This window comes from Papio anubis, chromosome 15, assembly GCF_008728515.1.
Source record: "Papio anubis isolate 15944 chromosome 15, Panubis1.0, whole genome shotgun sequence".
NCBI classification, from domain to species: Eukaryota; Metazoa; Chordata; class Mammalia; order Primates; family Cercopithecidae; genus Papio; species Papio anubis.
In genome coordinates this window covers 31560331-31586785 of record NC_044990.1, presented here as the reverse complement: position 1 = coordinate 31586785, position 26455 = coordinate 31560331, and the positions used below count along the sequence as shown (strand labels likewise).

Sequence of the window (26455 nt, the reverse complement as noted above, 5' to 3'; positions counted from 1 at the left end):
CAACCCAATGCCTATTCTGAACCTAAAACTCAAAATGAAAAACAGAGATTAAAAACTCATCATAAAGGGCAGAACATGGGCCAAGGACTTTCCTAGACACTTTATATACTTAATATCATTTAATTTACCCAACAGGCCTGTGAGGTAGGTGGTTTTATTCCATCTTTTTTTTTTTTTTTTGAGATGGAGTCTCACTCTGTTGCCCAGGCTGGAGTGCAGTGGCGTGATCTCGGCTCACTGCAAGCTCCACCTCCTGGGTCCACGCCATTCTCCTGCCTCAGCCTCCCGAGTAGCTGGGACTACAGGCGCCCACCACCACGCCCAGCTAGGTTTTTGTATTTTTAGTACAGACGGGGTTTCACCATGTTAGCCAGGATGGTCTCGATCTCCTGACCTTGTGATCTGCCTGCCTCGGTCTCCCAAAGTGCTGGGATTACAGGTGTGAGCCACCGCGCCCAGCCCTAGTTTTATTCCATCTTACAGAAAAAGACACTGAGTCTCACAAAAGTTAAGGCACCTTCCCAAAACCATACCACATGCAAGTAGTAGGACCAAGAGTCAAATCCATTTTGCATGACTCTGAATCCTGTGCTCATAACCACTCTATACAATGTTAATTAATATCCTGTCTCACCTGGGTAGGGATGCTTGTGGTACAGGAGTGAAGACTGGAGAACAAACCTTCAACAAGCCTGGTAACAAGAAAACCTCATGCTTTGGGAGCGCTGCCTGGTAAGTTTGATTGGTGCACAGATTTAGACCCCTCCCATGGCCCTGTAGGCCACTCGGGAACACTTACAAGGGCAGTAGGTCACCACAGCTCTCCATAATCCCCTACCCAACCCCAGGAAAGATAATGAACAATGCAGGGAACCCCAAGAGCACTGGTAATGCCCAGTTCTCCTCTGGGGTAATTTGAACCGACTAATTCCCTTGTTGAAGAAGGCAGATTCAAAAGCCTATTCACTATATAATTCCATGTCTATGACTTTGGGGGAAAAGCAAACCGTAGGTATGGGAAACGGATCAGTGGTGGCCGGAGCCTGGAGTGTGGGGGTAGGAGTTGACTATAAAAAAAAACACAAGAGAACATTTCACGGAGGATGGAAGTGTTTTATTTCCTAATTGTGGTAGCCTTTACACGACTATCCACTTGTCAAAACTCATTGAATTGCGCACTTAAAACTGGCAAGTTTTATCACATGTGAATTATATCTTATGTAATTTATGTTTATAATATATATATATATGTAAATTTCAAACAGGCGGTAGCTGATGAATCTGGAGCTAAAATTTCCATTGTGTAACTGCACTGCAGTAAACCCAGGAGTCTGAATCCCTGAGTCCTTCAACCTTCCCAGCAGGGAGATTTCCTGCAGGCAGTCACTGCAGGCTGATACACCATGTCCAGTGAGAAAGAGGCTGGGAAGTGAATTTTTTCAGGCAAATGCTTCTGTAGCAGTTCAAATGAGAAGCTGATTGCTAGGGTTACCTTAGCTTCCTGCCTCCTTTCCCGAATGTTCAGAGGTCATACTGTATACTTGGTACAAAACATTCATCTGGAAAACCGCCTAGAGCCAGATTAAATATAACATCCTGGTTTTTAACTTGTATCTCACATGACATACATGTCTTTATCTTCATATCTTGTTGCATTTTGAAGGCCATACCTGTCTCTACACTCAGCCCTGAAGAGATAGGGGAAAATCTTACAAAATACTAAATATTATAGCTGCCATCTGTCTCAAAAAGCTTGGCAAGGATCCAAAATGAGCATTTCAGTAAGACTGACTACATCAGCCCAGTGTGTCCTTCCAGCTGTAGGTCACCTGTCTTCTTACACATTCTCTTTGGTAAAGGTGCTTCTCCTCCTGGTACAGCCAGTTAGTCCTTCTGCTTTCTGCCCAAGTCCTCCTGTCTGGGGAAGATCCAGAGGCTTCTGATCCATGTTAATAGCTCAATTGGAAAAGGAACATAAGCCACATAAATGTAGTCTAGCATTGGAAAGAATCAGATCAGTCATGCAAATCAATAAGTACATAAGGTCATATCCCAAAAGATAATAGGGCAGTCTTGTACAATAAAAGCTGCCAGAAAGAGTGGATTTTAAAGGGAAAGAAAAACTAAAGGGCCAGGCTAACTCTGGACTCTTAGAAAAGTTACTGATATGATCTGTTTTTAGGTGGGCAATCTCCTGGCACTAGTGTTTGGGAGGTAGCCACTCTCTGAACCTCACTGAAAGAGATGGACTACTCCGTTAAGAGCATTAAAAAATATTAAAAAGTAAATAAAACAAACGATGACTTTTTTCAAAGCACACTTTAATCATTTATTTAAAAAAGGGGAGTAAAGCATTTAAATAGCCAATCCTATAGACTGGGACTTGAACATCAAAGGAAAAACAGACAAAGACCAGACGATAAAGTCATTCAAAAGCACAGAAGCACATCACATACATCAGCAACTTTCCCAACTACTGCACTGATAAACTAGATACTCTCAATAGCTTTTCTATAGCTTGTCCTGGAAAAAAAAAAAAAAATTAAATTTTCATTTTCTTACAAGTTCCAGGCTTAAACAAAGGCAAAAATGACATGCAACAATTGATATGCTCATAAGTCGCACATATGCTCCAAGGTCTTTATTATGTAACAATAAATGCTAGCACTTTATCGCTGCCATCAGATTTTCTTATACTCTTAGAGCCATGTAAATAAAAGTTCATGATGAAATCAAAGAAAATTAATTTTTCTAATCTTAGCTCAGTTCCATAGAAAACTATTAATTTTTTTACTGCAGGCAGTAGAGAGGGGGTGGGAGACAGGAATTGGTTAGTAAGTCTAGTTCTAATCTTCTAAGCTGCCTTTGGAAGGAAGTTATGAGGTAGAGGGTTCTACTGACTTTTAGTTAGGTGGACAATGAGAGAAAAGAAAAAGCAGGTGCCTCATCTGCAGATCCTTCTGGGATTTATCTGCCATGTACAATTTAATGCATAAAAAGGCCTCCCTCCGTAAAACTCAGCACTTTACAGACGTAGAATAGATAAGCATGCCAAATTTACTTATCTGCCACAAACAAAGCATCATTCCAGGTGCTAGTGAGGAAAAAAAAAAAAAAAAAAAGTTGGTGATTTGGTCCCTCAAGGAGTTCCAGATATTAATCTACCTAACTAAGCCCCCAGGTTCCTTCCAGGCATGAAATAATTAGTGGGACTCATGGATAAGGACTGGTCACTGGGCAATCTTTCCTGTACAAAGGATCCTTAGAAGTCATACTGAGTTCTCTTTAAGCTCCTTAATTCCTAATTTAAGGCTTCTAGTGAAGCCTCCTCATGGTAGGCTTCACTAGGCCCACAGTGCCCCTAGAACTCTAACAATCCTACCCTAGACAGACTTTATTGGAAAATGCACCTGAAGAGGCATTTTCTTGCCTGAAGAGCCATCTGAAGATGGCTCCCAAGAGAACTCACCAAATCAAGACAAATGTCCTTGGTCTCTAGTGTGGTAGAACTATGCACCTAAATATTGCTGCAAAAAGAACACACTTTTAGACACCCCTGCAGATATCTAAGTAAGCGGAGAAGACTACTTTTTCAACATACATTTTATTTCTCTTTCACCCTAACTCCTACAGCTTACTGGGGGTTCTGCAAGAAAAAAAGATCATAATTCAGAAGGTAACCATCATTATAGACATAAAGTTTCCGGTCAAAAGGGTTATAGTTAATGCTCTGCACTATTTCCTGCATCTTATGCACTACAATGTCTAGTTTGCCCTCTTTCCCTGTGTTTGTGTTATAATAGTAAAAAATCTCTTCTGTTCTGGTGTTCAGAGTACGGGTGGCATACAGAACCCCACATACCATGAAGGCATTAGAAGCAGATGGTTTATACTGCTTGGTATACCAAGTGTTTAGCACCTGAAGTGTGGTGTCATTGAGTTTACTAATCACTATGTTACCAGTGCTGGCTTCAGTTGAATAAATCACCCACAATCCATTCTCATCCACAGCAAAGTCAATATCTTGCCAAGCAACATTAGCATATGAAAAACGGTTATTATAGGCAGCATTAGGGAGAGTTTGAGTCACAGCAATCGTGTTGGTGGTCAGGTTAACTCTGGCAATATTCCTGGTGTTGTACATGTTGACATACATGTTGTCGTTGTAAACTGCTGTACCACTACCTTGGCCATAGGTGATCCGCAACTCACGAGCATTTACGTACAACAGCAAATCATCCAGTGTGTTGTACAGTCTGTAATACTCCAACAGTTTCCCATCTGTATTCAGTGGTGCCACCCAATACAGTCCTTTGTTTGGATGCTGGGGAGAGTAATCCCTACCCCAAGCACCATACCGATAAGAAAACCCTCTCCAGTTGAGCTGAACCACAGACGGTTTGCTGATGTTCACCACACCACCATGATCACAGCTCCCTATACAAACAAGAAAATAAAAAGGCATTTTTAGAGAAAAGGAACGACAGGATACAAGTAGTTTAATATCCTAAGCACCAAAGGAATCTATAAACATTTTTCCTGTCAAGGTTCAATAACAACAGTGGTTCTGATGGAGAAGAGCCAAACCTCCTCTTAGTTCAGTGCATTCAGTCTCAATGCAAACCCGATGTCACTCTACAGAGAACTACCTTCTGTTTCCATGGGTGGGCTTTCAATCTGGAAAATAGGAATAATGAAACTGGCAAGAACTATATTTAAAATGTTTGGAGGCCCAGAGAGAGGAAAAGGAGACTTGGTGAATTTAATATATTTCCTTCTATCAGAAAGCATTTTGCAAATATTATCTTATTTCATTTTTCTTACAGCAAAATCAAGAAAGCAAGATTATTCCACAATCCTACCCTATTTCTATAAATCCACAAGATGTTATTCACTAGGGTCAGCCCCAGAAAGAATTGTGATGAAGAAGGTGGTTTTCCCAGGCAAGGCTTCATGCCCTTCCTCGTTCTCCCGTTCCTTGGGACCCCAACTGCACATCCATGCCAGGTACCAATCCTGCTTTAAGCTATTCTCAGAAGAGGACGTTTTAAATATAGCATTTTATAGATCCAGAAAGATGGTCCTATAATGGTGGGATTTAGAACTTTAGAAGCCATAAAGTTACTTCTAAAGTAATCTCTTTAGAGATTTAGAACTTTAGAAGCCATAAAGTTATTTTGGGGCAACATTGCCTGCTCTGTACCCAATGCACAGCCCATCAATAAATCACTTGGTGACCGTCCTGCTGCAGAGTTACAAGGTGAGTCCTGCCGTTCATTACCCACATGCTATTGTGCCATAGAATGACATGCAAGTATTTCATCTTTCCATCCAGACACTGTCATTGTCACAATGTGTACCATCAAGTGGGACAAGATTCACTGGTCCACTGAATCTACATTCTCTGTAACACTTGCGTAAATGACTCAGTCTGGGCGATCAACCCTTCACATTGTACTCCCACTGAAATGCCTGCCATCCCAGGAGTTTATGGGCTATAAAAATAAAATAAAGTTCCTCTAGTATTTTTATAATAACTATCCAAAGAGTTGAACACACGTTTTCTGGGATCTTAACACTCAAAAAAAAAAAAAAAAAAAAACTCGTGAGATGGTTTATTGGATAACAAAGAAAACCCAACTTCAAGTATATTTGAGGTCATTTTCCCTCGTCCTGCTGCTCAGAGCAGAGCAGGTGAGACAGAAAAGGAGCAGAACCTAAATTGTTGGATCTGGCTTGAAATGCTTGCAGGGACTCAGAGACCCATTGAGGAACATGAGGTGAGCTGGAGCCAAAAGTAGAGCTCCAAAGAATTGCCTGAGATTAGCATGGAGGCTGGGAAGGGAGAGCAAAGCCTTTGTCTCTGGGTCTCTGCTGTGTCCAATATGCAAAGACCCATTCCTTTCCTTGCTAAATGCCTTCCCTCCCCATCCTCCTCGCCCAAGGACTGCTCAAAGGTGAAACCATTACTAGAAATTCTGTTTTTATTTTTCCGATCTGCTGGGGCTTTTTGGTCTCAGAATTAAATATGTGTTCCTTAAATGGTCTCATAAATCTGCAGTTGGTGAGAAAGCCAGCCAACCATACAACAGGTAGAGAAATGAAACCACTCTGTACCCAACCTCAAAATAATTTTGCATATCATTAAGCAGAACACAGTCACAGGTTTATTTTAATAATGCATGTGCCATTTCATAAATAAAAAAGCAACGTGTGTTCAGCCAAGAGACTATTCTCCACTGAAGAAATAATAAATAAAATTATAAATTATTATTTCTTCTACTAAAAGTGATCTCTCAGATGAATGCTTGTTTGCTTTTGTTTATGAAACAATGCATGAATTATTAAAATAAAGTTAGTGGTGTGTTCAGTTTAATGATAACAAAAACTATTCAAGTTTCCATATGCTACAAACTGGATTTTCTAGTTAAAGTATCTTCCTGAGAACTTGTTTATTTAACTACATTTCACTCTGAGGAAAGTCACTTTTTTTCTTTCAGGTTGGAAGATAGAATTGTTTGCTTCATTGAATCTTGCCTTCCTGAAAAGAAAATATCCCAAATCGACAGCAACAAAGTATTTAAGGAAAATTTATGATGTGTATCACTTATTCAAGCAATACCAAGAGGTTAAACTATTCTATCCCTAGATGTGGAAATTTTTAGACATGAAGGACCCAAAATAAACTTCTCAAAAAATTACTATTACTACTACTATTACCATTATACTAATTGCACTATTATTAGTATAATAGTATTAGTACTGTTACTATTGTTACTACTACTAATAATAATAGTGGCTCATCATTTCATAAGTTGACCAGAAAATTCAAATTGCCCAGTGTAAATATTAAAATGTATGAAACTTTCTTTTCCTCACCTCCCAAACATTCCTAAACACTTTCCTGTTCATTTGTTATCCTTCTTTTATCCTCTATGGGTAAGGATAAAGGGCCATTTTTAGGGTCCTGGCTATGGTAGAAAGGAAGCAGAAATGGGGATGAGAACTCAACATTGCTGCCAGTGCTACAAATGTGGCCACAACAATGTCAGACTAGGAAAAATGCTATGGCAGGCTTCCTCGATTCCTGGCAGCAAACCATCTTGGACACGATACTGAAACTGACAGCCCAGTTCCCACTCTTCCTCAGAGTCCCCATCCACCCATCCCATCTTCACTGAGCTTCTTACTACCCTCCCTTATCTCATCTTCCTTCCCAGCCTCTTCCTTCATGTCAAGGTCTTAGACATACTTCATTCCATACTTCATACCCAGTTTCCATCCCAACTTCACCCTGACACTTGGGCAACAGCCCATTGCCCAGTCATGATCCAAGAATTCTGAAAGACCATTGAATCATTTTGCATTTTCTGGTGGGAGAGAACACACAGCACAAAAGTGTCAGGAGCAAAAGTATCCTTTTACCTACTCCACAAGCAAGGAGGCAAAGATAATTTGGTGTTAAGCAGATAGGCAAGCTGTTGGAGTTTTCTTTTCACTCCAGAAACCACAGGTACACCTCTCTGTTAGAGCATCTATGAAAGGCAGCCTAGTATGAAAAATACTACTAGCCAGATTCTAATTCAAAGCCTGATTCCAATAGCAGTTGTGTATCCTTGAGCAAGTTACTTAACCTTCTAAGCCTCAGTTTCCTCATGTCAGAAGAAAAATAATATCAACTCTGCAAAATAGTTACGAAAACTACAGAGAAGGCATGTAAATGTTACTCAGTAAATGCTAAATATCTCAATATTATCACATCATGTTACAACTGGAGGTTTAGATCTCTCCTTTCCTAGATAGTGGCTTCTGGGGGTTTCTTTACTCATGCTGGTAACCCCAGTACCCAGAACAGGGCCAGTCACACAGTGGCACCAAATTATGTTTGTGGAATAAAGGAAGGAAAGATTAATCAAACCACCTAAACTCCGCTTACCCTTATTTATAAAACACTAGCCTTCCACCCTGCTACATATCTGGTTTTTCAAAAAGCCTGGTATTTACTCCACGGAACATAATTTAAGGAACCCTCTATACAAGTTTAGCCTTGATTGGCACTCTCTTCATCATGCAATTCATTAGATGGCACCATGGTTCTCTGAAAATATCTGAGGAAGCCATAATCATGAGACTTTAAAATATTCTGACTCGGCTTTTTTAAAGTATCATGGTTAGTAGCGTTTCTTAAAGCCAATGATTCTATGCCTGCAGAGGAAAATTAATCTTGGATCTGTTAATGCACTCTCTCAACTGGGCAACTGAACTTGGTTTGAGCCAGGAGGAGAATATGATTGACTTATAAGAATTAGGCAATTAAAACAATCAGTCACAAAATGATTAAGACTAAATTGACTCTGAAGTGTTGGATATATGCTGTTCAACACGTGGCTCCACCCTAAGCTTGAGATTTTAGCAGATCGCCCCATTTCTTTCAGACCCCATTCAATCATCAGCTACTTACTGAGCATCACCAGGGACCAGCATAGAACCTTGCATCCCCAAGCAAAATGGAGATCAATCCCTGAGCACTCCGATCACATTTGGCCTATATGCAGTCATTTAGATTCACAGGCAAAACAGAGACAGACTGAAGTTTGAAGGGAAAAAACGTTAATGAGTAGAAGGCCAATTATTTTAGATTAGAAAGTTCTATGAAATGAGGCAGAAAAAGGGTGTTGTTTGTAGCAAAAACCAAATAGGAAGCATATTTGATTGAACGTGGGAATACATTCACTTGTTCTAAGTTCAAGCTGACCACTGGGTTAGCAAACTGTAGCTATGAGGGAGGGGGCCCAGACTGCACAGAGTTACTTTAGAGCTGAGACTTGCATATAGTCTTTTTTATTCTGTGCAAACTCCACAGTGAAAAAAGCAAACAGGCCAGATTTTAAGGTCCCATAATAGGGAGTAAGTTTAATTAAAGTCTCCACAGGCTCACAAGTTTGTGGTGCCTGGAGATTTTCCAATTCTGCATTATCAACCACTCCAAACACAAAGAGAGCAAGTGAAAGAAATTGATTTAAAAACATGACCAAAAGTCAGTTTAATATAAACATCATAAATATAATATGAACAAAGCTGGAACAGAGCCAAGTGGCTTGGCAGGGATTCAGGTACAGTCAAGGTTGTGGGAAAGTGAGTGAAAATCTGGGTCCAATTTGCTTAAACAACACAGCTGGGTTAGGATGGATCACAGAAGTCTAAGTGTGAGGGCCTAGGGGAAAGTTCTGGGGGAAAAAAAAAAAATCCAACAAAAACAACCCAACAGGCTCACTTGTTTTCTTCCCTGGGTACTAAGCGATACATTTTCTCCCCACCATTGTCCTTGGATTGCTGGTGCCTGCCACCCTCAGTCCTGAGCTGACCAGGAAGCAAAGACCCTTGTCTTGCACCTTCCGCTCTGTCTTTAACTACTTGTGTGGCCTCAGGAAAAGCAGCATCCTTACTATCCAAGTCTTCTCCTCTGAGACAAGATGGGGCTAAGTTAGATGGCCCTGAATATTCCTTCATCTAAAATGTCCTCATTCGAAGGGATGCATAGAAAATTGTGCCAGAAAAATCCATTCCATGAGGAAGATTTGCAAGGGGTGTTGGGGAGCTAGTTCAGGTATTATCAGTTGTTGTCATTGCTTCAGCCTCTGCCTCAGTGAGCCCTCTGTGGTCCAGCAGAAACAGTTCTCATTTGCTACATTTTTGCACCACTAATCCCAGACTAAATTTAGCCTTAGTTTATTACAGAGGACAGACCATGCTGTCTGCCCTAAACCTCCTCTGCAGGTTGAGAAATTTGAACAGTTGTTCAAATTTATGTTACCTACTTTCTGGAGAAGTTGAAAGGCCATTTTGTTCTGGGGCAGGATTCTGACCATTAGATGACACCTGTTGTAGTAGGATAGACTCCTATTTGTAGAGGGAGGAAAAAGATCCACCTGAACAAGACCAAGAGGCTTATATCCATGGCTATACCTATTTAATAATTGAAGCCTTAAAAAATCAGTTACACTGACAAGAATTCAGAAACACAACCTAAAAGAAAGCAGGTGTGAGGATTGGAATTAATAAAAATAAAAGGGTTGCATGATTTGATGAAAAGATACAGTACCCATTCAGGCTAAGATGCTCAGGACCTGCAGAGAGAAAGTCCCTGTGTCATCGATATCTCTAAAGGACGGGGTTGAACGCTGTGGCTGAGAGGCTTTAGTTTACCTGGAGGGATGCATCGCAGGGCACAGTGATCTGGCACTGCTTTTGTTTTGTTGCAAGGTTTTCGCTTCAATTATCAACATTATTAATAATATCCATTGCCAGCGTGTGAATGCCGATCATAAGGCTCTGAGCTTCCCAAGCATTGACTCATTAATCCCCACAGCCACCCTGCAAGGCAGGCACTATTATTCTCCCATTTTACAAATGAGGATATTCAGGATCCTTTTTGCTGCAGCCACCTAGCTGGGAAGCTCAGGTCTTTGGGATTCTAAAGCTATGCTCTTGGACCCTACACTCCCCTGCCTCCATTTACAGGTATATTTGCAGAACACCCACCTCTGTGCTGCACTTAACCCCAGTGGCAACTCATTAGAGACTAACATGCCACCCCTACCCTCCAAGCACTCACAATCCATGAGCAATGGCAAGACACACCCACAAGCACAGGATATGTGGCGTCATTCCTTTAATCCTCACTGAATCTCAGGACACACAATACAGCAGGTATGCAGCATGCATTTATAGAAGAAAAAAGGAAAAATTAAAGAGGAGAAAGGGAAGGAGAGAGAGAAGATGGGAGCATTGAAGGCATAAACCCAGCTCATCAGATAAGTGAGCCAATCAGCCCTTAAATACACAGGAACGTGGATGCCACACACAGATTCCAGAGGCTTTCCCCTGAGGCCCCTGACTGCCTCCCTCACCATAGAGATTTCTGTTCCCTGTTAGAAGATGCAAAGAGAATACGTGTAACTTGTGGATTTTGTTTAAATCACTCATTGTTTGTGCTCTTTCTCTGTGAAACCCAGAATACGATAGCATGTAGAATACTCGGGAGGAAGGGACTTTTAAAACATGGAAGAGAAAACTGAGAACTGCAAAAAAAAAAAAAAAAAAAAGGCAAACAAAAAAACAAAAACAAAAAACAAAAAACCACCTTCTTCTTTCACCATTGCGATCCCCAATCCCTTCCCCACCCCACTCACAGCTGCTTATGGGGTCTGGCACAAGTGGTTAAAAAAGTAGCACGCTTACCTGGAGTGGGAGTAGGGTGGACGACAGGGGTGTTTTGACCTTTAGAGGCCTCACACTCTTTCAGCTTGGTCTTCAGAGCCACGATTTCTCGGCGAATGGCAAGGACATTGTTTTTGTCGAGCGTCTCAAGCTTCTCTACCAGGAGAGTAATATTCCTTATCTGAGGAAATAAAAATTCAGAGTGACTTTATATTATGGTGCAATTTCTTTCATAAACATTCCAGGGCTGAATTTGTCATTTAGTGAAACATTGCCAGAGAATACACCAGAGATTCTTCTGAATGGTTTCATTTGGAAGAATACATTTTATGGTTTAGTGTGAACGCCTGTCAGATCTCAGGCAGATGTGTGTGACAAGAAGAAAATGGCAAAGATTTTAACGGCTTTAATAATAGAGCCCAAGCTCATTCTCAGCATCCACAAATGTCCGTTAAAGTCCATTTCTAATAACATTCCCCTATAAACTTGTGTTTACTCATGTTGTATTATAATTAAGATTCTAATGAATGGTGAGGGCCAGAGAAAGCTTAAATTCTAAAATATGTAACTAGAATTCTCAATTATAGCCCATGTCATGACTGTGCTAGTAAATTCTCGTTGATATAAATTACCCAACCATAAATGTGATGGTCTTTATCCACAGATCTTAAAAGGCTTCACAGAAATATACAAGAAATTTATTAAAGGAGGTTTCCAGTTTGTGGAGAAGGATTCCAGGTTATTCAAAAGGAGAAACAAACCTAACAAGTTTGCCACAATCAGGTATATTGTGGATTTCCAGTTCCAGTCGAGAGCGGAGAAGACACCTCATATACCTTGGCCATGAACAGTTGTTCAAATTTATGTCACCTCCTTTTCAGAGAAGTTGAAAGGGCATTTTATTCTGGGGCAGGATTCTGACCATTAGATGATACCTGCTCCTAAGTCAGCACGTTTCCAATGTGCTTAAGTTATTATTCAAACGCAGGCCCTTCTCCAAAATAGAACATAGTGATATGCCATGTGGCCATGAGAAAGTAGAGAATTAGAAGTTGAAAGAGCGAGTTTTATTTCCTGGTCCTAGTACTTGCTTATAGTCACTGAAGGGAGTTTATTATTAATTTACCAAGAAGTGAGTTCACTCCTTACCTCCACCTCCAGCTGGTCAACAATTTCTGAGCTTCCACCAAAACTCTCCTTCAGCTGTACGACCAGTTTCGCCATCTCCTTCACTTCTACCTTGATCAGCTCAAAGTCCAGTTCAGTGTAAGAAATGGTATCCTTCTCCATGATCTCAATTCGGACAGTTAGGTTTAACAGTTTCTTTTCATACACACTGATTAATTTGACATATTCCTTTACCTGAAAGAAAATCAAAAGATTCAAGCCAATTCCCTGAGTAGTATCACACCATCTTCTTCCACTACCAAGCCCTTGAGCTGAGAGCTATTTGATTCTTGCCAATCATTGTTTTTTGTAAAGAAATAGATCAAAAATATATTTAACTAGATTTTTAAAATCTATCCATATACAAAGAACTTATTACTCCAATTGAAGGGAGGTAGATTTTATATTTTGCTAGACCAAAAATAATTTTGCGTCAGCATCATCATTTGCAAGTGTACTTTAATCTTCATTTTTTAAAAAGCTTTTAGGTTCGGGGTACATATGCAGGTTTGTTAGATAAGTAAACTCATGTCATAGGGGTTTGTTGTACAGATTATTTTGTCTCCCAGGTACTAAGCCTAGCACCCCAGAGACTTTTTGTTGTTGTTCCTCTCCCTCCTTTCACCCTCCACCTTCAAGTACACCTCTGTTGTTCTCCTCTTTGTGTCCATGTGTTCTCATCATTTAGCTCTCACTTATATGTGACAACATGTGGTATTCGGTTTTCTGTTCCTGTGTTAATTTGCTTAGGATAATGGCTTCCAGCTCCATGCATGTTCCTACAAAGAACATGATCTCATCCTTTCTTATGGCTGCAAAGTATTCCATGGTGTATATGGCCCACATTTTCTTTATCCAGTGTACCATTGATGAGCATTTAAGTTGATTTCATGTCTTTGCTCTTATGAATAGTACTGCAATGAGCATACACACCCATGTATCTTTATGGGAGAACAATTTATATTCCTGTGGGTATATACCCAGTAAGGGGATTGCTACGTTGAATAATAGTTCTTTTTAGTTCTTCGAGTCACCACACTGCTTTCCACAATGGCTGAACTAATTTACACTCCCACCAACAGTGTATAAGTGTTCCCTTTTCTCTGCCACCTCACCAGCATCTGTTATTTTTTGACTTTTTAATGATAGCCATTCTGGACTGGTGTGAGATGGTATCTTACTATGGCTTCGATTTGCGTTTCTCTAACGATCAGGTGATACTGAGCTCTTTTTTCTTAATCTCCATTTTAATGTTTGAAGACATTAGCTCCCCAAACTAAACTGGTTTGTATCATATTCTCTTGCCATCTCTCCTCCTTTCAACACACTTACTCTAATTGTTGGCATTTGGGACTGGATTGTCATTTCTTGTGGCGGTTGTGCTGTGAATTATACAATATTAAGCAGCATCCCTGGCCTCTTGATGCCAGTTGCATCCACCTACTCCCCAGTTATGATAACCAAAAATGTCTCTGGAGATTGCTAAATGTTCCCTGGGGACAAAATCATTGCCGCTGCCACCACCACCTCCTTCCATTTAGAACCACGGCTCTAAATCTAAGTATTTTCTAGAAGAGGGAGAAATGCGCTATGCTGAATTCCTTCTTTGATCACCATATGCAATTAGTTTTGATCCCCTCTGCCTTTTACAAAGTGGCATAAAGATCCAACCTACTACACAATATGTGAGTGTGTGTGCCCTGTAGAGTACACATTTCATTAAGTGCACCTACATTTATTCCAAGAACTGATTATTGCAATCAGACCTTTAAATTACACATTTGTTGCATATATTTGAATGTCTGATCATTAAGTTAAAATACTTCCAAAAATTCCCTTGGCGGTTTAGTGTATAATTGGAATCTCCAAATGGATATTTTAATAAACACAGTTGGTGGTTCTTTCTGTGTCTGATCTCTAAAGAAAATGCCATGGCTTTTTTAAGGACCTGCTCATTAAAAGTTGCTGGCTTTATATGCTTTTTAAAAATTTGAACAGAAGTGATACTTTTCCCAAAACTACACTAATATCAAGTAGCTGATCCACAGTGCCTGGATGAATTTAGAGCCAGATGTTGGCCTCTAATCCTTCTAATACCAAAAGCAATCCTAACTTCTGTCATTTCAGCCCTTCTACTTAACCCCATTGTGCAAATTAAAGTAGACTCATAGACCACAGACCTAAAGAGCTAGGGCTTCAGGCAAAAAGGATTTTAATGAAAGTTGAAAAAACGGCCCTTGGCACTGCTAGTGTATCTCCTCAGGCAACTGATGCTCACTGCCATCAGATGTACCATAACTCGGAGGATGACAAGGCTGGTGATATTTTGGTGGATAGGGAGGTTTAAACATATATACTGCCACCCCTCTGTATCCATGGGGGACTGGTTTCAGAATCTCCCAAGAATAGCAAAATTCAAGGATGCTCAAGACTCTGATAGAAAATGGTACAGTATTTGCCTACGATCTACACACATCCTCCCAAATACTTTAAATCATCTCTAGATTACTTATAATACCTAAAATAATGTAAATGCTACATAAATAGTTGTTGTATTGCTTTTATTTGTATAATTTCTATTGTTACATGGTGATTTTTATTAGTATTTTTCTGTGAAATTTTTCAATCTGAGGTTGGTTATATCTGCAGATGAAGAACCAAGGCTATGGAGGGCTGACTGTATATGAAACCTAACAAGTCCCCCTCAAAAGTGCACTGCAGATATAGGACTGCAAGGTTTCAGTGTCTACAAAAATCAGGCATAAAACCTTGACTATGATAAAAATAAATAAATAAAGTGCCAACCCATTACAGAAATGGAAGTTTGAGAAATAAATATGCTTGTTGGCATTTGGCCTTGCCAGCTCTTGGAACAAATGAAACACCCTCAGCTTCTCTGGAACATTTTGGTGGCACATCGCAGCTGTTGTTCTACAAAAATGAGTGATTCAACTGTCATCTCTGCTAAATAAAATGTGGTTCTCCCAGATTTTCACCAAAAAAAAGCAAGGCATATTCTGGAGTTTGTTACCTATAAAAATGTGTGGTGTGCCTATCCTGGTGCAGACAAAATGAAGGGTCTGTACAGATCCATCTGAGGAAAAAAACTCAAGGTTCTTCAGCAGACACTTAAAAGACGCTCAGTGGTGTTCAGGAAAACGGCAATAATCCATGGCGTTAGAGAAGACACAAAAGAGCTTGGGGATGGGCCAGAAAGACTTCAGAGTGTGAACTTCACTAATTTAAGTAAATCATTCATATGAACCTTTCACATATATGAATCTGTAGCTTTGGGAATGCGTGGACAATGCCGAGCACAAGCCATCTCCTCCTGGGAGGTGCAGTCTTGGGAGAGGCAGCCCAGCCTGCCTGGGAGCCTCCAGTCCCACATCCCTGGCACTTGGGGCACTTTCTGCATTTTTTTTCTTCTTCTAGAAAATACAGTTGTTTGTTGCATAACAACATTTTTGTCAATGACAGAGCACATATATGACAGTGGTACCATGAGATTATAAATACATTTTTACTGTACATTTTCTATGTTTAGATATATATGCATACACAAAAACTTACCATTGTATTATAATTGCCTACAGTATTCAGTACAGTCACAGGCTGTACAGGTTTGTAGCCTGGCAATAGGCTGTATCATATAGCCTGAGTGAGTGTGTAGTTGGCTACACCCTCTAGGTTTGTGTAAGCATACAGTGATGTTCACCAATGTTAAAATCACCTAACGATGTATTTCTCAGAATATATCCCTGTCTTTAGAAGACCTATGGCTCTATTTTGATCTAGAACAGTCATTCTAAAGGGAGGGAGGGTGGTAGTGGTGATGATTTTGTCCTGGTTCTCATAAGTGGGGGGTGGGCGGGTGCTATCGGCATCTAAAGGCCAGGGACACTGCTAAACATTCTATCAAGAATATGGGTCTAGCCTTGAGAAGACACGTCCTGTATCAACATCTTTACCTCGAAGCTCCTCATCATGACAAGTCTGAGCACTAGACGGCTTATCTATGTTTTAGTTGAGTCTTTAAGCCACCAGCCTAACATTCACAGCTTCCATTTTATTTTGCTTGTTATGCACATACTATGTCATTGATGAGGAATAAAATTTGTGTGAGGGTTGGTTTTGGGGTGCTTGTTATTGTTCCTTATAATTAATGTGGTCTTGTCATAAATAAGGATGTAGTGCTAGTGAGCTAAAGAATTAATCTGGTTCTTGTTTCTGCCAGTCTCTCAAAACCTGTGATTATAACTATGGCCAGACTATTTGAAATAAGTAAGTTTACTTTGCAACATACTACTGTTTTCGATATATGTTTCAAAGTAAATGTAACAGGGTTCATTGAGCCTGAAGTGATTGTAAAGACATATAAAGCACTTTGGAGCTAGACCCAACTAGACTCAAATCTAACTTCAGGACTTAGTGGGCAAATCACTTAATTTCTCTAATCCTTAGTTTCCTGTAAACTGGGGGTAATGATATTGAGTTTACAAGATTACATAAAGACTACAGATAATGTACATTAAGTGCCTAGCTAATGGAGGCCCTATGAATTATAGAAATTAGTAGAGAAACAGTAATTTCAGCGTTTTCAATCTGACCTTTTATTTTCTTTCACTACACAAAATATGGCTCAATCAATGTTGTTTCTTTATGGGTTGCCTTAATGTCTCCTAGGCTGCCTCAACCTTCCCATGCATGAGGATCTACTAGCAAATATGTCATATTAAACAACTTACCCCAAAGACCATAAGCCTCCAGAGAAAGAGAAAATCTTGAGCTGCCTTTTGTGCCATCCCTTTCCTAAGTATAGTCACAAAAGGACATATCGTAAACAACAGAAAAGTATAAAATGCTTTCAGCATCTTATGCAGAGGCAGCTCCCTGTCTTCTCTGCGTACTGACAGATAATGAATCAATGTAAGGCAGTCAAAAACCTTTTCTACTGGCCTGTCCTAAACGGGCATTCTCCCAGGCCCCCAGTTAAATGATGATTTTCAAGGCAACCTAGGGACAGCTGTAATAATTCACTTGGAAATTCGAAAGCCCTCAGCTAAACAGATAACTTTGGATTTGAAGGCATTACTGACCTACTGCAGCTCTTTCTGGGCCTACCCTAGAGGATGCTGACAGCATGGCCAAGAGGAAAGAGAGTTGGGATGATTTTGAAGACTCGAATTCTGACGTGGCTTAACCAGCCAAGAGAGGAATGACCTTGGGCAAGTCTCCTTACCTTTACGAACTGCAGTTTTTCCTTCTCTAAAATGGGAGAGACAACACCTGGCCTATCCGCCTTAAAGGGTTACTTGAAAGGAGAATAGAACTGGAAGCATTTGAAAAAGCACAAACAAACTGCTACTATTATTGTTGTTATTATCACCTGCCACACTAAATAGATTATATAATTCCTAGCTAGCAGATAAACTTTTTCCTTAGGCCACAATCACAGATTTTTTTAGGATCTGAGCAGCCACTGACACATTCAGAACTAAAACTTTTCACCTATTCTGCATTTTGTCCCTACCTGTTACTAGCAAAGCAGATGCTACCAGTCCCCCGTACAGTATTGGAATTGAATGTCCCATATCCACAAACCTGGCAAGCCACATACCCTCCCTGGAGCGCATAAGGTTTCAAACTGCCCTTCACACTGCTGCCAGCAAAGATGACATGTAAATCAGTAGTTCCCACTATTTCAAAGCAAATGACTCTAACTGAAAAAATCTTTACCTAGGATTTTCCTCTACTTGTTATGTTTTTATGCATAACTTCTTATCTGTACTTGATTATGCTGGAATAAGGCTATGAATATTAATGGTTAGAATTTATAATTTAGTGCTGTGCCTTTTCTGCTGATTAATTCAAGGACATTTTATTTCTTAAGCAGCTAGGTTTCTAGAGTAGTCAAACACATTTTCCTGGACACTCATTTAAACTTAGAATATTTATCTACCAATTCAGGCTGGAAGTAGGGTCTCAGCCTCATCATAATTTTTGTTTTAAAGGATAACTATGTTGGATGTTGAGGTGGAAAAGCTTAAATTTCTTAGGAAAACTTATTCTGAATCTTGCAGTAAAGCCAGAGCTCCTTGTAAATTAATGGAGTTGTATTAAACAATGCATAATGTGATTATAGCCTAGCTTGGACTTCACCTGTGCAGAAAATAGGAACTTTTCTAATTGATTTTTAACTTGGGCTGAAAAGGTGGAAGGGGTCAAAACTAGAACACCAAGTCACACTGTGCCAGCCAGCCCAGAGAAAGGCAAACCCTTTAAGATAACTTCCTCTGGCTAAAGAAAAACACAGTAATCAGAGTTCAAGTCAGTGTTTTCACCAAGGCTGAGAAACCTATTAGTCTTGATTCAAATTCCCAGGGAAGCCTTCAATTTTTGTCTGACGTTGGACACATCAAATGTAATGTTCCTGCTGAGACAATAGAAGATAACCATCAAGAAAGAGAGATGGAGGGTGAGGACGGACGTGGGGATGGTTAAAGGGTAAAAAATAAAAGTAGTTAGAACAAGTAAGACCTAGTATTCAACAGCACCACAGGGCGACTATAGTCAGTAATAATTTCATTGTACATTTTAAAATAAGTAAGAGAGTCTAACTGGAGTGTTTGTAACACAAAGGATAAATGCTTGAGGGGATGGACGCCCCATTTTCCATGATGTGATTATTGTGCATTGCAGGCCTGTCTCAGGGTATCTCACGTCCCCCATTATTATATACACCTACTATATACCCAGAAAAAACAAAAATTAAAAATAAAGAGACTACAACCTTGGGTTTCACTTGGAGAAAACAGAAAAAAATAAAAGAGACTACAACTTATTGTCACAAAAAAAGAAAAAGAGTGAGGGAGAGAGAGAAGGAAGTGAGCAATTTGTAAAAGGGTTAAAGAAAAGAGAGAGGGAGGGAGGACGATGAGAGGGAGAGGATTTGAAGGAGTGGAAGTGGAGGAAGAGGAAAAGAAGGAGGGAAAAAAAAGATCATCTAAAAGTAAGAAAATACCCAAAAATGTCCCCCCCTCCCAAAAAAAAAAAAAGAATTAACCAGGAAAGGAAAAGATAGATTAGAAGGGATGAATAAGGGCAAGGATTGAGGCAAGAGAAATAAGAAACTAAAAGATGCAGGAATGGAATAGAAATAGAAGAAAAGGAAAAAGAGAAGGGAGATAGAACTAAAGGGGATAGAGGAGAAGAAAAAAAAAAGAAATGAAAGCTTGAGGAAAGATCTAGAAGATCAAAAGGAAGAAGCAGCATCAAAACAAAATAAAAATTGCAGGTTGGGGTTTGCAGGGAGAGCTTCTTTCCAACTACGTAAATACCACAATACTATAGTGAGTTTATCCACAGCGTGAACAATCTGCACCCCTTTCTTCCTGTATTCTCATTTCCCCTGCCTTAATAAGAACTCCACTGGTGTCCTCTAAAATAAATACTAAAATCACCATAGAATAAAAATGTGATGTCTTTGATACAGTGAGGAATGGTTGCTTCTAAAATCCTAAATTAAAACGCGTTTTGTTTTGCTTCTTTTTATCAAGATACTGTTTGAAAAGAAAACGCTTACTTTAGAAAGCTCTTTCTCGAACTTCTGAGAAAGAACATGAGCTGTGAATTCCAAGCGTTCCACTCTGTCCACGGGAAAGGTGGTGTCTGGCAGGAAAACAGAGCACTGGCAGGTCCCACGGTCATCCACGGAGCCGGTGACATTGGAAAACAACTGCAAATAATAACAAGTTGAACATCAGTAACAAGCTGGAATCTGAGCTTTTTGGCAACTGGAGTGACAGAAATTGGCTTGTCAAGAGTACTTACAGGCAAGTAAGTGGAGTCCAATACATAAATGAATAGAATCATAGAAACAAGCTAAAACAGCTTTGTTTTCACAGGTGGGGACCACACAGCGTTTAGCCACATCGCTGTACGAAAACCACTATGTCAGTGGACTTTCCTGAAAGGAAGATTCTCCATTCTGGAGTCTTAAAGGAGATTATTCCTATCTCTATGCAAGGAAAGGGAAATAAAGAAGCTATGAAAGTGCTAAGTTCGAATTTCAATTCTAGCACTTGCTAGATGTGAAACCTCCTTAATTCTTAGTTCCTTCATCTGTAAAATAGAGATAACCTACTTCACAGGGTTATCCTCAGTGTTAACGGAGTAATGTGAGCCAAGTCTCTGGCACAGGGTAGGTGATCAGAAAATGTCACATTCTCTTTCCTTCTACTGCTCATTTTCTCTTCCTCACCTTCACCCCAACCCCAATCCAATTCCTTTTCATCAGAATGAGGGAATTACCAAGGATGCAGGCTACAATGAAAATATATGATGCAAATTCATATCCTCTCATCGCCTGGGAAATTGTAAATTAACATCCTTCAAAATGAGAGCCAGCCATTTGTTAGAAACTGAATAGCATATGAGCTTGAAGGTTTTGTGCAATTTTTTTAGTAAAAGTTTTTTTCCAGCTTACCATTTGCAGAAAAAGTCATTTTAAAATATTTGATGTTTCTTTAAGATATTCAGACTCACACTTCAGTGCCACTGCATATTTTTAAATGACACGTTTGAAAGATCCTGTTTTTATTTTGTCCCCTTTGAACTTCCCCAAGAGGATCCCAGCACAATTAACATTTTTTCATTACTACTGTTGCCTTACAGAGTAACCCTTGGCAGCCAATTTGCTGTGCCTTTTAATGATCTCATCTGAAGGCCAACCCAAAGCTCACCTGTGGAACATCAGCCTGAAGGGACTTTTTATGAACCGCTAAGGAGACAGCAATGGTCTTCAGAGCTAGAAGAGACTCTGGCCATGTCTCTCAAAGTTCAGGTCAGCCAGCTGCAGGTGGTGTCATGTGTCCTGTCATTTAATGGCCACCAACCTCCATGACGCCTGAACAAGCTGGGTCTAGATGCTTCTATAATGAAGACTTATTTTATCACTGGCCTCGGGGCCAATCAAGGCTTTTGCACCTAAGTTGTTTTTAATTTAATTTAAGTTTCAAGATGAGCAAAAAATACATATATGTGTGTGTATCCAAAAGTCTCTATATGTGTTTAGTCAAAATTTACGGCCTTGGCCTCAATTTTCTTTTCCAGTCACATCCCCACACGGGAAAGAGTTCAGGAGTAGGGAGGAGAAACAAGCAGATTTATGTCGAACATAGGGGTGGACAGCAGGATTTGAATAGGGCAAGGGTGTTTGCCAGAGATGAATAAAGATTGGACAAGATACACCAGGAACCTATCAGAGAGGCCAGCTTCCCTTGAAACCAGCTTTACTCATTTCTCCAAAGACAGAAAGACTCCAACTCAAGCATGCCAAGGCTTTTACAGAAAAGACCGACATATCACGGACTTTTGAAGAAATAGCTTATTATAATAACTGTCCAGCAAAAAAAAAAAAAAAAATTATTGCATTGCATTTTAACAAGGGGAGTTTAATTAGCTGCACAAAACAGGGTTGGGCCATTCTCAGAGTTCTCTGAGAAACTCTGCCAACTAAGAAAACAGTGGATATCATCAAGCAATCTCTAGACAGTCAACTAGGAACCACTAGCTAACAACTTTTAGTACTGAAGTTCACTTGAAAGACAGGCAAATACTTATGAGCCCTGCTAACAGCCATTCCACCGGTTTCTATTGAACATCTCTGTCCCAGTGCTATGGACTCCCCCAGCTTCCATCCTGCTTATCATCAGCCCAGCATGCTCAGCTGACATCAAAATGGTCCATAAGTTTGATCAGTGTCTCCCATTAGAGATATTTCTGCTCCTCGCATTCAAAGACAATGAAGCTAATGGTGATGAGTCTCTCTCTGCGGTGAATGCTCAAACTCCACGTGAATGAAGCCTGGGGGATGGGAGACAAAGACAAGCGCTTGTCCCCTCAGCCTTTGGAACAATATGCGATTCCCCTTGTGTAGGGCAAATAGGACCCCGAGTTCCCCACAAGACACCTTATACTGGTAGGTTTTCACTAAGCATGTGTTCAATTAACATTTACTGATGTCTATACTATGCCAGGCTCTGGCTTTAGGGAGACGATTAAGACTCAATTTCTGCCCAGGAATCAGGCCCACCGTCACTATGAAAGCCCTACTTGTTTTTTCAAACCAGCCTGATAGCCTGATGAGAACAAAACACGTGACTTGCTGCAGTTCCCACTATACCAGTTACTGTGTGGAGCGGAGCATTGAGCCTTTTCTAGTCTTGCGAATTGAGGACCCTGCAGAGGCCCCTCCTCAGGAGGCAGACGTCTGAGGCAGAGAGTACTCCGAGTGCTTACAACAGAAGGTGCAACTCACATTTAAGGTGATTTAAGGTTGCAATTGGCTCTAATTAGTAGCCAAGGCTAGGCGTCAGCAAAGATTCAAGGTATAAAATAATGGTACTCAACATTTTCAGAGTACAGAAAATGATATGTTTGGAACTCACTCAGTGACAGTTATAAAAGGGTTTTCCACCACCTTCCAAAGAGCTCGTCAAGCTGACAGCCAGCCCCAGAAAATTAGGTTGATAGTGAAATTGACTCCCAGTCCACTATAAAAAAAAGTTGGAGTTGTGATACTGACTCACCAGGGAGAGATAAGTAAAAAGGAAAATTAAAACCTCTAAGTACAATTTAACTACCATGTCTCATCTACTTTTAAATATTTGTCTTTTTACCAGACAGTAGGCATTCTGGATTTCTCTGTTTCTTGATCTATATTTTCTATTATTATAGCTGATAATCTTATCCAAATGCTGGTTTCTGATGGAGAAATATTGACGGAGCTTCATAATAAATGATTATTGTTAACCTCAGTTCAAAAAAGAGTGCTAGCCAATTCTGATCATCCCCAGAAATCACTGAGTATCACGGAATAAAATTATGTATCTGATTTCTGACTGCAAAGAATCTTTGTGCCTACTTATGATTCCCAAGACTCCCTCCTCTAAAAAATAAGCAATTTTCATCTATACTCCTTGGAAATATAGAAACCTGCATGTACAGACATGGTGAAGAGAATGGACAGACTAATTTTGAGCTATATAACTTGTTAGCTTAGTGACTTAAACTCAATGACTTCACCTTGTTAAGCCTCAGTTTTCACATCTCTAAAATGGGACTATTAATTTTACCTACCTCTTAGGCTTAAATAAGATAGGCCAGGTGCGGTGGCTCATGCCTGTAATCCCAGCACTTTGGGAGGCTGAGGCGGGCAGATCACAAGGTCAGGAGTTCGAGACCAGCCTGACAACACAGTGAAACCCCGTCTCTACTAAAAATACAAAAATTAGCCAGGCATGGTGGCACGCACCTGTAATCCCAGCTACTCAGGAGGCTGAGGCAGGACAATCACTTGAACCTGGTAGGCAGAGGTTGCAGTGAGCCCACATCATGCCACTGCACTCCAGCCTGGGCAACAGAGTGAGACTCTGTCTCAAAAAACAAAAAAACAAACAAAAAACAAACAAAAAAGATATGTATTATGTACTTAACCTAGTCCTGGCATGTATTAGACACACAGTAAATGTTATTGCTGCTGTTTCTATCTAGGCCCTATCCAAACCATTTGTTAATTATCAAATTTGTAATATTTGCATATTTCTGATGGTCAAAATGAAAACAAATAAAAGCCTTTTCCTCCTCTTTCTCCCATTTGCCCTTCCATTCAGACACAATCATGTAAGCAGCCACCTGACCTGTGAGTAAAGATCCTAGAGGTCGAGAGAGAGGAGCTTTGGCCCAGATAAGACTCCCCCACCCCAAGTTATACCTTAGTGAGAATAGCCTGGGAGGTTTGCAGAGTGGGGCTCTCGCAGAAAGGCCCAGAGTGAAATGAATAACTGCTTCTTACCTCCTAACCCCTCATGCCCTCCAACCTATTCTCCTTTCTTTAAAGGAGATCCAAAGAGGACCCATCCCCCAAGGAACTGGGCTCACTATGCCTTCTATGCACTTAGCCTAGCTGTACCAGTCTCTTTGTAATGCATGACTTTTGGTTTTGTTTGTTGCTGCTGTTGTTTGGAGCTGGAAATGGCTCTGAAGATTCCCTATAAAGAAGATTGCAAAGAGTGAACACTCCCCTAGGGAAATGTCCCCTTGTAGTAACACTTTGCTAAAGACCAGTAACTCCCCTGCTTATTTCTGACACCCATCTACTTTACAAACCAGGCCAAGAGAAATGGTCAGGGCTTCAACTAGAGCACTGTGGCTCTCACTCCCTCAAGGGCTACTATTCACCATCCCAGGACCCTGCCAGGCAGCAAATCAACTGGACAAACTTTCCTGGAGCTGCAACCCGCAGAGTCTTCTCCTAACAGTTCCCATCCTGGACTGTATATTAGAATCACCTGGGCAGAGGTTTTTTAAACTATCTGATTTCTATACATCTATGCAGGATTTTTTTAAGTACAGAACCCAGGCATCTGTACTTTTAGAGTCCCCCCGGCCACCCATCCTATTGTGCAGCCAGATTTGAGAATTCCTCTAAAGCATAGATTTTCTCAAAAGTCCCAGCTGGAGAACTGAGATGTCGTCTCTCTTGCTAACAATTTAATTATTATGCTGAGGCTTTCATTCATTTCCAGGGCACCTATAGTTAACACAAGGAGTCGTAAATCTTTTAGAGTGCCCAGGTCTAGCCATCCATGAAATTGTATTCAGGTCCCCAAAAGCAAGAGGAAGGGAATGAAGGCAGCTCATTCAGATTCTGGGGCCTCCTCACCTGGGACACAGAACCTCCGCTGCCTGAGCTGCCGTTGTAGCTGGAGCCCGACATGGAGCTGGAGCTGGAGCTGAAGCTGGAGCTGGAGTCAACGCCTGGGAAGGTGCTGAAGCTGGGGCTAGGAATTGGGGGTCCCGCATCCCCCAAATGCCCTGCAGCCTGGCCGAGGAAGAACAGAAGGGCTAGGAGAAATGAGAGGCCGGGCCTCATCTTGTCCTCTTAGCTGGAGCCTGGCTCTGCACAGAGCCCAGGGGCTTCTTATAGGGCCCAGTGGGGATTTCCCCATGGCCAGCATGTAGGAAAAGAGGAAGTGGCCAGGGAACATGTGACCTGCCCCAGGAGGGTCAGGACACCCAGGAATCTGAGTCACGGCCCACACCGTGTCCGTGAGGCCCACTCTGTGAGCTGCCCTTGGATCCAGATATCCCCTGCCAAACATTAACTCCAATGTGCTTTGTAAAGGCCAGTATTCGGTTTCCCACTTGGTACTTCCTTGAAAGAGATGGGATTGAAGTAGTCTTTGTGGATGAGACAGAGTTTGGAGGCTCCAGGGAGGAAAAGCAACCCTCAGGTCCTTTGCCTCGCAGCACTTCTAATGTCTAAAGCACACTGCTTTCCACAGACAGGGAACTCGCCTTAGGGACTGTGGCTCTCCTTCCCATGTTACTGCACTACTGCTTTCCACAGACAGGGAACTTGCCTTAGGGACTGTGGCTCTCCTCCAGGAGCGACTGAGCTTCCCTCTTCAGTTCCTACTGCCCAAGTTGTCCTTGACCTGTCCCTTACAGTGACTGTTTCTAGACAAAGCTGTCTAACAACCCCACTCTAAAGGAAAGATCAAGGACGTTTTGTTCCCTGGCAAACCAGGTAGGACTCTGTCCTATCAAGCACTCACCACTGGATGCTTCATGTAGGGAAGAGAAAACACCCAGATAAACAAAGGGATCCCGATGACCCACTGCCTGCTCTCCCAGGCCAGGGCACTGCCTCAAACCCAGTCACCCCAGGAGCAGTTTCTCCTCCAGAAAACTTAGTCTGACCTCTGTTACCCCTCAGCTTCTTGTGAGCCAGCCAGGCATTCAAGATCTCAAGCTTATTCTTCATAAAACTGAGAGATAGGATGCATTTTCTCTTGCTCAGCAGCCCTGACCCTGGGCTCCAGGATCCATTTGCCCTGCTCAACATTTCACACACCTTTGTGGCCTCTGCCTTCTCCCCTGGAGAATGAAAAAGGCGTTAGTCTCAGTATTAAGACTCAGCTCTGGGCCGGGGATGCTGGCTCACACCTGTAATCCCAGCACTTTGGGAGACCAAGGTGGGAGGATGATTTGAGCTCAAGAG

General features: G+C 41.0%; 1 protein-coding gene across 1 annotated transcript; it reads right to left on the bottom strand.

Moving 5' to 3' along the window:
• Positions 1–2300: 2300 nt before the first annotated feature.
• On the bottom strand, positions 2301–26455 carry OLFM4 (olfactomedin 4). Its single transcript, XM_003913918.4, has 5 exons — positions 25115–26455; positions 19973–20125; positions 12370–12582; positions 11242–11401; positions 2301–4437 (listed from the first exon to the last, which is right to left on the bottom strand). The coding sequence occupies exons 1-5, from the start codon at positions 25322–25324 to the stop codon at positions 3635–3637; spliced, it is 1539 nt and encodes a 512-aa protein (XP_003913967.2). The 5' UTR covers positions 25325–26455; the 3' UTR covers positions 2301–3634.